The sequence below is a fragment of the Hydra vulgaris genome, chromosome 12 (genome assembly GCF_038396675.1).
Source record: "Hydra vulgaris chromosome 12, alternate assembly HydraT2T_AEP".
Taxonomy (NCBI): Eukaryota; Metazoa; Cnidaria; class Hydrozoa; order Anthoathecata; family Hydridae; genus Hydra; species Hydra vulgaris.
The window spans coordinates 20,213,253-20,225,000 of NC_088931.1; the positions used below are offsets into that span (position 1 = coordinate 20,213,253).

The 11,748-nt window shown below is 26.0% G+C and overlaps 1 protein-coding gene across 1 annotated transcript in view; it reads left to right on the plus strand.

Annotated features, from left to right (window-relative positions):
• Positions 1-11,748, plus strand: part of LOC100202757 (cytoplasmic dynein 2 heavy chain 1) — a 78,228-nt gene that overhangs the window by 29,586 nt on the left and 36,894 nt on the right. Inside the window, exons 29-38 of the mRNA XM_065812485.1 lie at positions 61-237; positions 456-751; positions 1,041-1,323; positions 1,420-1,518; positions 1,675-1,835; positions 2,100-2,346; positions 8,101-8,252; positions 8,583-8,727; positions 8,917-9,319; positions 9,835-10,067. Of these exons, the coding sequence (XP_065668557.1) occupies positions 61-237; positions 456-751; positions 1,041-1,323; positions 1,420-1,518; positions 1,675-1,835; positions 2,100-2,346; positions 8,101-8,252; positions 8,583-8,727; positions 8,917-9,319; positions 9,835-10,067 (2,196 nt within the window). The remainder of the gene's footprint in view (positions 1-60; positions 238-455; positions 752-1,040; positions 1,324-1,419; positions 1,519-1,674; positions 1,836-2,099; positions 2,347-8,100; positions 8,253-8,582; positions 8,728-8,916; positions 9,320-9,834; positions 10,068-11,748) is intronic.

Genomic DNA, 11,748 nt, shown 5'->3' on the forward strand with positions numbered 1-11,748 from the left:
TCATGTTCAAAGTTTGAATCTATTATTCCTTATTTATATAAATAATTTATCTTTTTATAGTTGAAAAAAGCTTTAGAGCTATATGAACAATTGCGTCAAAGAATGGGTGTAGTAGTAGTTGGTCCTAGTGGATCTGGGAAGACATGTCTTTGGTCAATGTTACGGCTAGCTTTAGGAAAGGTTGGTCAAACTGTGAAACAATATACTATGAACCCAAAAGCTATGCCAAGAACTCAGGTACATCAAGCATAGATATTGTTAAACTAATGTGCATATAAAATCATTTTTTTGTCTTAGTAGAAAAATATGACTAAAAATTTTTTGAATTATTATTAAATTTTTGAATTGAAAGTTTTTTGAATTATTAATAAATATTTTTTGGTTTTTATATTGCTATTTACTTTTGATGCTTTCAGTAATTGTTTATCAATAGTTTTAAAATTTAAATACCTTAGCTTCTTGGTCAAATTGATATAGACACTCGAGAATGGTCAGATGGTGTGTTAACCAAGGCTGCTCGTGAAGTTGTAAAAGAACCATTAGAAGTACAATCTTGGATTATATGTGATGGAGATATTGATCCTGAATGGGTAGAATCACTTAATTCAGTTTTAGATGATAATAGGTTATTAACAATGCCTTCAGGTGAAAGAATACAGTTTGGGCCAAATGTGAATTTTTTATTTGAGACACATGATTTAAGCTCTGCATCTCCTGCAACTGTTTCTAGAATGGGAATGATATTTTTGAGGTAATTTTTAGTTTAACAGGTCAATAAAATAAACTTAATTAAAAATATAATAAATTATGTAGTTCTTAAATGGGACAGTGATGTGGTAGCAGAGCAATTGTCTCCTATGTAAGTCTCATAGTACTCAACTTGTTTCAAGAAGCAATCTTGACTGTCAAGGTTTGTATTTTAGAACTATCAAGTTAAGAGACAGTAAGAGAAAAAAAACTAGAAATAAAATAAATTTATAATCTATTTGAAAAAACAAAAAAATTTTTTTAACTAATTGAAATGATTTTTGAAATTTAAGTAATGAAGATACAGACACTAATGCAATAATAAAAGCATGGATTTCACGAGAGGCACCTGATAATAAGCTGCTTGCTGGATGGATTGATGATTACTTTTCACGCGCCCTTGACTTCATATTAAAATGCAATGACTTTATTGTAGAAACAACTTTAGTAGGAAGTATCTTGAGTGGTCTGTCACACTTGAAGGGTGTTTCAACAAAAGGAGAATTTGCTTGTGCATTAATTAAGGGAATGGGAGCTAACTTGAATGAAGATTCAAAAGTTAGTTTAGCAAAAGAGGTAACTTTAATGTAAATTTTCATTTAGTGAATTTAATGAATGTAACTTAAATAGTTTTTTAAAAGTTGTTTTATTTACTGTTACCTATTATTTTAGATATTTAAGTGGGTGGGTGAAACACCTCCTGATCCTGCCAATCCTCTTGATGCATACTACGATAAGAAACGTGGGAAGCTTAGTAACTATGAGCTGCAGGTAAGAATATATTTTATGAAGTAAAAAAATGACCCATTATAGGTTTTAATAATTGATACCATGTTTATTTTTTGATTATACATTACTAATAGTAAATCTTTTTTGTTTATTTCCTTTAAAGACAAAATAAATATCAAGTTTATACACTTATTTTAGTTGCCTGAAAAATTGAAACCAGAAGAATTTTCATCCACTAAGTCGCCTGTTATTCTCACTCAATATGTAAAGCGTTATTTGGATTCATTCTCATTGTGGTTAAAGTCTGATGAAACAAGACAACCTTTTATACTTGTTGGTCCAGAAGGATGTGGCAAAGAGTTAGTTTTTTTAATTTTTTTTAATTTTATTTTGATGATGATAATGATGCTTATAGTATTGATCATGATTACCATAATCATGATGATGCTGATGATGATCGTGATGATGCTGATGATGATTTTCATAATGATTGTGATTTTCATAATGATGTTAGTTATGATGATGATTGTGATGATCATAATGACGATTGTGATGACCATGATAATGATTGTGGTTATCATGATGATAATTGTTATGATTATGATGATGAGATGTTTTTACAGGCTTTTGCTCAATTTTACTTTTGAACAACTGCGTTCATCTCAAGTTGCAATGATTCATTGCAATGCACAAACTTCACCAATCCATGTGCTCCAGAAACTTTCACAAACCTGCATGAGTATTAGCACAAATACAGGAAGAGTGTACAAACCAAAAGATTGTGAAAGGCTTATTTTGTATCTTAAAGATATTAATTTGCCAAAACCTGATAAATGGGGTACCAGTCAGCTTTTATCTTTTTTGCAACAAGTAAGTTGGTGCATTATTCAATAATCCTTTAAAAACAATTCCTTTACTTTTTTTTTTTTAAAAGTTATGATTATAGCAGAAAAGCACATGTATATAAATATATGAATATATGTATATAAATATATGTTTATATTATTAAAAACATTCAGAATGTTTTTAAAACATTCTGAACGTTTTTAATAATATAAACAATGTTTTTAATAATATAAACAATGTTTTTATTTTAATTTTTTTTAATAAGATGTTTTTATTTTTATTTTTTTTTTACTGTAAATCATGCGCGGAGTGTTGCTACATCGATTATCCTATAGCCTGACTCACAAGGGAGTGTTGCTACATCGACTGAGGATTTGGTTAGGGCAGGCAGTCTATCAAGTAATAAAAAAAAAAATTCCGGTCTTGCTTTTTAATTTTTTATTTGGTCAATAAAATACAGAAAAACTTTCTGACAACCAGTACAACCATGTATTTATATATATATATATACATATATATATATATATGTATATATATATATATATATATATATATATATATATATATTTATATATATATATGTATATGTGTATATATATATATATATATATATATATATATATATATATATATATATATATATATATATATATATATGTATATATATGTATATGTGATTTTAAATTACCTTCCTCTCAGAATTTCATGGTTCCCTGAGCAAAAAACTGCTCAAGGTGCGTTTTGCAAGCATCCAAAGAAACCTTTTTTTTTTTTCCATTTAGTAAATTTTGAAGGAAACTAAACAAGTAGTTTTTGGATGGTGCCAGATTACCACCAAAACTCTAACAATTTTTGAGGAATCTCAAATACATAATATATGGAGTGTTATCTGGATAAATTGGCTCCATATCGATTGGCCAATTAGGGATATTTTTCATCAATTGCTGCTTTCAAGCAATCAAGTTAAGCACATTATCTCTACAAATTAATTGTTTGATTTTGTGGAAGAAACTCATAATAAATAATACCTTTAAAATCCCACCATGCACAAAGCATAACTTTCTGGGCATAAATGTTTTGCTGTGGTTTATGTGGGTTTAACTTACTTTCCAATTTTCAATGCTTAACATTATCATAAGCTATCCACTTTTCATCACCTGTTATCATATGCTTTAAAAATAGGGCAACATTGTGTTTAAGAAGTGAATCTGAGATTAAATGCTCTCCCACAGTGCTTAGTGGAAAAACCGTAAGGACTTCTGGGAGCACATAAATAACTACAAAACAAAAAAAACAAAAAAGTATTTATAATTTTACTCCATATAAACAAGCTTGCAAAATGTTTACAATTATAAATACAAATACATCAAACACATTAAAATCATAAAGTGATACCCAACATATAAAAAAATATATATGGATATAGTAACTATAATTTACAAGAACTATTTTTAGTGACAAAAATTTTTGTGCAAAATACGAAATTGATTTTTTACTCAACCCAATATATATTTATTAGACACACTCAAAATATATGAAATTGCTGTTTTAGGTTATAAAAAAAATTGTTAAAGTATTAGTTAGGTTATAAAAAAATTGTTAAAGTGCATCTAATAGCGCTAGAGTATATATATATATATACACAATGATATATATATATATATATATATATATATATATATATATATATATATATATATATATATATATATATATATATATATAATATTTTCTGGTGCCGAGCAAACAATTTGTTTTTTGTATAGCATTTCTCATTTTGATTTCAAATATGCAACTCTTTTTTTACCATCACGTCAAGTTGTAAAGATATTTAGGTTCAAATCTTAAGTATTTAGGGTAAAGCCCCTAATATTGTCGAAAAAAAAATTATTCAAAAGTATGTCAACCTGGGTCTCAAAAGAAGCATATTTTCATAGAGATTTTAAAAATGTTATTCATTTGTCATAAAAATAAGTATTTTTTGTATTATTGCTAAATAATATTCTGTTGAAATTTTTTTAAGTCTTTAGCATTTTTTCACATAATTTTTTTGTCAATAAATTTTAAGGAAAAATATTTATGTTTTCTAAAAACTCTATGAAAATACACTTCTTTTGAGACCCAGGTTGACATACTTTTAAATAACTTTTTTTTCGACAATATTAGGGACTTTACCCTAAATACTTAAGATTTGAACCTAAAAAAAGAGTTGTATATTTGAAATCAAAATGAGAAATGCTATACAAAAAACAAATTGTTTGCTCGGCACCAGAAAAAAAAAATTTTTTGTTGGCCTGTGTAATATATATATATATATATATATATATATATATATATATATATATATATATATATATATATATATATATATATATATATACATATAAATGTGTGTATTTGTATGCATATCATATATGCAAGACTGTTTAGATTAGTTTTCAGAAATAGTTTCTACTTTAAAATACTATATATATATATATATATATATATATATATATATATATATATATATATATATATATATATATATATGGCCAAGTCCATAGTTCAGTGACGCATCATGTAGAGAGATTTTTTTTAATAGAAATTTTTCTATAACTCAAAGATAATTTATTATTACTCTTGATCAAATCAATCTTGAATTAAAATTTTGTAATATAAACTAAACACAATTGTATTAACATAACACTGCTACATAGCAAAAATTAAAACATGAGTTCTTAGGAAAAATTAAAACATGAGTAGCGCAACGCGGAAAAAAGTGTTTTTTTATCAGCATACTTTTAAATGGAGTTTTCACTGAAATTTTAATTCTTGCTTGACTTATTAGATTTTTTTGTTGTAATTTATTCATTTGGCAATAAGGTAGTCATAAAAAAAGCCACAAACAATAAAGTTTTCATATCGTTTTATTTTACAGAAAAAAAACTATCAGTTCAGTGACGCAATGTTCAGTGACCAAACAAAAAGACGAAATTAAAATCATTTTAAAAAGTTTTGTTATTTTGTAATAAATTTTAATTATACTCAGGTGAAAATAGTATCGGAACAACGTTATCATTCTGAACATAAAAATAATGTGATTTTGATATACCTTTGATTTTTCTTGAATAACTTAAAATTGAACTGAATCCAAGTTCATTTTTTTGTTGTCTTGTATTGTTTTCTGACATGTGAATTACAGATATTTGCAAATCTTGTAATGCTAACGCAAAATCTGCTGCTGACCTGATTTCGTATTGATTAGTTTTAACTCTCAGGGCTGCGATTTGCTTAACAGTAGCTTCTATTCCGTCAACCACTCCTTTCCCGTGCATCGCTGCAAAGAAATGCCAGAAGAATTTTTTATGAAGGCGTTTTTCAAACACAACCATTGCAGCCATAATGCTTTTGTTTTTGAACTGAGAAGTGGCATTATCACTGAACATGTGTACTTCTTTGACTTGATCAGGAATAAAGTGAAGGATTTTGTCAGTGTATGGTATAACGGAAGACTTAGTATGATCAGTTGAATCTGAAACTATGGCAAATATTTTTAACTCAATGTTCCAGACTGCTAGGGTCATGATAGAAACTTGATTTTGGCTAAAATGACAGTCAACTTGGATTACCGCAATTTCAGAATTAACACTCATCGAAACCTCCTTCAGTTTATTAAAAATTGTTGATTGGTTTTTCTTTACAAATGCGTGTTTAACGAACTTATCACACATCACTGATATATGTTGAATGAGTTCTGTTACAGTAGACTTTTTTGAAATTTTTTCAATGTTTGCATATGTTTTAGTTTCAGGCTTTCTCCACTCGTCCCAGGATACTTCAAAACCAAATGTATTAACAGTTTGCAAGTGTTTATTGAACTGTTTCATACCTTTGCATGCAACGCATTTGTCATAGGCGCAATCGTATGTGTACGGTTCACAAACAAAGTTATTTATCATTTCAGAGCCAACTTTGATTGAAGGCGCTTGAATTGATTTTGTTAATGCATTTAAGGCAAATCGCATATTTTCATGCAAACTACAAACACAAACATTATGCGGAAATTTTGTAACTGATTTTACATTGCATGGATGAAGGTCGCAAAATTTGCTGAGTCCAATTTTTATGTGCAGATGCTTTTTCTTGAATAACTCGAAAGCTTCTTTTAGCGTATAATATAAATGACGTATCTGAATATTGTTTGCTTTTCCCTCAGATAATTGAATTCGAGTGACATCTTTTTTGTTTGGTGATATTTGGGAAATTTCATCTTCATTATAAAAGTTTACAACTGCTAAAACATCGCTTTCAGAAAGACCATACAGCTTTGAACATGCTGGAGGTAGACCCGAATTATCTTTACAAGCAAAGCTATTTGAAAGAATAGAAAGAATTTCAGATTGTTTCTCCTTTGAAGTTGGTAGTGCTTTTAAAACTTTTTTCAATGCTTTTCCTCTTTGTTGAACGTTTTTAAAAGATGAGCTTGGTCTTTGATATTGATTTAAAAGTTTTCTTTTTAAAGCGCGACTTTTTAAAACTCTTAATTTTGCTTTAGCAGCATAAGCTGCTTTTTTATTAGGATCGGCTTTCAATTTTTCTCGATATCTCTTAGATCTAACTCTGGACATTTCTTTCTTTTTTTTCATTTATTTCTATCAGCATTCCGAGAAACATAATTAGCTTGGTATTCTGCATAACGTTTTTTTTTACTTCTAATTTTGATTCCATTTCTTAAAAATTTACAACTTTATAAGAAAACGTTAACATAAATCCAAAAGTTTACTAATATTTACTAATAGCCCTTCACAATACTAAAATGCAAAAATTTATTCGAATTTGAAAAATTCGAAAACCCACAACGAAATCTGAACTTTTGGATGATATTTTGACTTCCTTACCGCGCTATTTTATAAAACGCTAATTATCCCGTCGATGGGTTCAGTGATGCAACAGCTTTTAAACTATAACTATATGTTAATACAATGCTTTTTGACCAATTTTTTTTTTAGTAATGATTAAAAGTTTACATTAAAATATATAATTTCTAAAAAAATCTCGCCATAAAGCATAATTTCAGCTTTTAGTTCAGTGACGCAACCTAATTTTTGCAGATGTGTATGTGACAAAAAAACACTTGAATTATTTTTAAAGAGTAAAAGTTTTTTTACTCAAGACATATATGTAATCTCAAAGATTCTTTCTAAACAAAAATATGGATATGTTTTGTTTAAAATATTGCAATAACTCGCCCTCAAATTTTACTCACTTTTTCGAATAATAAAAAGAACAAACAGTTGCTAACATTCATCAAATTTATCTACTCGGTTCAAACATTTTCTACTCAAAATTTATTTTAACAATAATTTTAAGGTGTTTAAACTATAATTAAAGAAATAAAACCTTTTGAAAAAAGAAATTTTTAAACACGAAATTTATCTCTTCCATAGTGGAAATACCCATATATATATATATATATATATATATATATATATATATATATATGTATATATATATATATATATATATATATATATATATATATATATATATATATATATATATATATTAGTATATGTGTGTTTGTATGCATATCATATATGTGAGACTCTTTGGATTATTTTTTAGAAATAGTTTCTACATATTTGAAATACTTACTAATTATTTTATTTTTTATTTTATAGTTATGTTATTTTAAGTATTAGATGTATTATAATTTAATTAGATGTATTACAATAGAAAAAATATTGGGTAATATTCACTAGTATGTTTGACTATTAATATAACATGTGACTAAAGGTTATTACATACAATGGCTTCTATGATATGAATCTTGAATGGGTTGGGTTAGATGGTGTCCAAATTGTTGGCTCTATGAATGCTACAAGCTCATTAGGTCGACATCAATTAAGTTCTCGTTTTACATCAATTGTGCGTATTTGCTCAATAGGGTAAAATTTTTAAATTTAAGATATTTAATAAAAAGTCTTTTCTTTTTTTTTTCATTTTTTATTCAAATATATTAACAACTTTTACATAAGTATTTAAAAAAATATGAAATAGTTAATTTTAATTTAGTTTTAATATAAACTTTCAAGGATATCGGCGTCTTCTATTTTCAAGCCTAAATTTGTTCAAAATTGTTTCATATTTTTTCAAATATGATGTAGTACAATGTCATTTTAATTATTATTAAATGTAGTTTTAATGAATATATAAGTTTCTTCTATTTTCAAATAAAAAACCTAAATATTTTTTTCTCTTTTAAACATTCTTTTTAGGTATCCCACAAAATCTCAATTAGAGACAATTTATACAGAATATTTAAAAGTGTTAAGTTATTCTTCATTTGTAAATCATCCCGTATGGAGTACAGAAAAGAATATTAAACAATTAGCTAAATCAACTGTTCAAGTATATGAACAAGTAAACAGTTTGTTTAGTTTTTATTTGAATACATTTACTTTTATTCAAGTTTTGTATATAGTTTTTTTTTCCTGTTATTTCCAACAAACAAGTTTATGTGTGAATACTTCTTTAAATAATTTATGCTCTTTAAGTAAGGAGAAATAATTTATGCTCTTCAAGTAAGAAGAAATAATTTATGCTCTTTAGATGAGAAGTAAGTTTACTGTTGATCATTACCCTCATTATATATTTACACCAAAAGATTTATCTAAGTGGATACTTGGAATTTTAAGATATGATGTTGGTGATGCCTCTGATAAAAGTTCAACTACTCTTATTAAAATTTGGGCGTATCAAGCTAAAAGATTATTTAGTGATCGTTTAGTTGGTCATGAAAGTCTTGATAAATTTGAAAATATGCTAATGTCTATTGTTCGCAATGACTGGTCTGTAAACATTGATGACCTAAAAAATACATACTATGTAACATGGGGTGCAAGTGGAGGTCTATCACATACCGGAAATGTTAGAGGATCATTTGGAAGACCACTTGGTATGCTTTTAAAAGAAGATTTTAAACAGATTGTAAACAAGGGACTAGTTGCTTTTGGTAAGTGTATTTGTAATATATAGAGATTAGAATAAATGTTCTTTTAAAAAAAAATTTTTCTAATAGAATTTGATTTAAATTACAAACCACTTTAAATTTTCATGCATTAGTATATAATAATATACTCTATATGCCTCTATATAATTTAATCATGTGCATTAGTTGAAACAACATTTCTGTGCCTCTTTTTTTAATCATAAATTGGAAACCTGCATAAAAGTTACAGTAAAGAATGTTTAAAATTTTTTTTTTTTAATTTTTAATATTTATTTAAAGTTCATATCAAATTTTTTTGACCTCCATTCAAGTTAAGCTAGTAAATTTGACTTTAAAGTTTGACAATATTTACTTGAGTTGTTTTGACCATATGTTTACTTATTTATACACAAAGCATATATTTACATATTCATACACTAAGACTACAAACATATCTATTACAAACTTACAAATTAAATTCAATTAAACTTAATTAAAAACTTATTTTTAAAAATGATTTCATCATTAATTTATACAAGGTCGAGATACAAAAGAACTTGATTATCTTGTATTTGACGAAGTCCTTGATAATGTTGCAAGTATTGATAGAATACTAACCCAACCTAATGGTTCTTTGGTTCTAGCAGGTCGGAGTGGTGTTGGTCGTAGAACAGCTTTAATGCTTGTTGCACATATGCATCAAATAAATGTCTTCACACCAAAAGTGGGTCGTGGTTATTCTACAAAAAATTTTAAAAGTGATTTGAAAGCAGTAAGTTTACTGATAATATCAGTGATGTTCTATGATCCAGTATTTATATGTATTTATACACATATAAATGCTGGTATTTTTGCTTAACTTTTCCTCCCCAAGAATGAATTAACTACAGTAAAGAAAGTTAACTACATTTAAAAAAAGTACTATTTTTTTTGTTTTTTTAAATAGTTACAACCCTCTCTTAACCCTTGCAGCTCCAAATCAGGACAAAAAGATAGTTTAAGCGCTAAATTATCATGGAAATAGTGGGAATCAAGATTAGTATTTTTTGTGAACTTGGGATTTTGTACTTTAACACTACTATCCTGATCATACACAATACTATATATATATATATATATATATATATATATATATATATATATATATATATATATATATATATATATATACATATATATATATATATATATATATATATATATATATATATATATATATATATATATGTGTATATTTATATATATATACATATTTATGTATATATATATATGTATGTATATATATATATATATATATAAATATATATATATATTCATACATACATATATATATATACATAAATATATAATATATATATATATATATATACATACATATATATATATATATATATATATATATATATATATATATATATATATATATATATACCTTATATATATATATATATATACCTTATATATATGTGTGTATATATATACTTTATATATACCTTTTATATATATATATATGTGTGTGTGTGTGTGTGTGTGTGTGTGTGTGTGTGTGTGTGTGTGTGTGTGTGTGTGTGTGTGTGTGTGTGTGTGTGTGTATACTTTATATATATTATATATAAATATATATATTAGTAATAACACTTATCTAATTTTTTTCTTCAACAACTTTAATACTATATATATATTATATATGTATATATATTTATATATATATATATATATATATATATATATATATATATATATATATATATAATAGATATAATATATATATTGCATAATATATATTATATATATTATATCTATAACTCCGAAACATGAACCTTGAGTAACAATGCCGCTGCGCAGAGAAACAATTTAAGTGCGGTACTACCAGGGACATGGAGGGACAACCACGGAACCTCTTGCTTTCAAACTCGGAACCTCTCGCTATATATATATATATATATATATATATATATATATATATATATATATATACATATATATATATATATATATGTATATATATATATATATATATATATATATATATGTATATATATATATATATATATATATATATATATAGTATTGAAGTTGTTGAAAAAAAAAATTAGACAAGTTTTATTACTGCTCTGTTCTTTAAGAACATAGAGCACTCTATGTGTAGAATACACTAACAATTTATTTATAAATATATATATGTATATACACTCTTAAGCGGAATGGTTCTCGGAAGAACTTTTAAAGGTTCTTAGCGGTTATGCCAATGGAGCACCGTTTTAGGTTCCTTAAAGAACCTTATAAATTGGTTATTCATAAGAACCCTCCGATAAGGTTCCTTAAAGAACTACTTAGGGATCTTCGAAGAACTCTACCACGGGTGCTATATTTGAGCACCCGTTGAGGTTCTTCAAAGAACCTTTCACACAGTTTTGCATAAATTGCCTTTATAATGTTATCTTTTGTGGCAT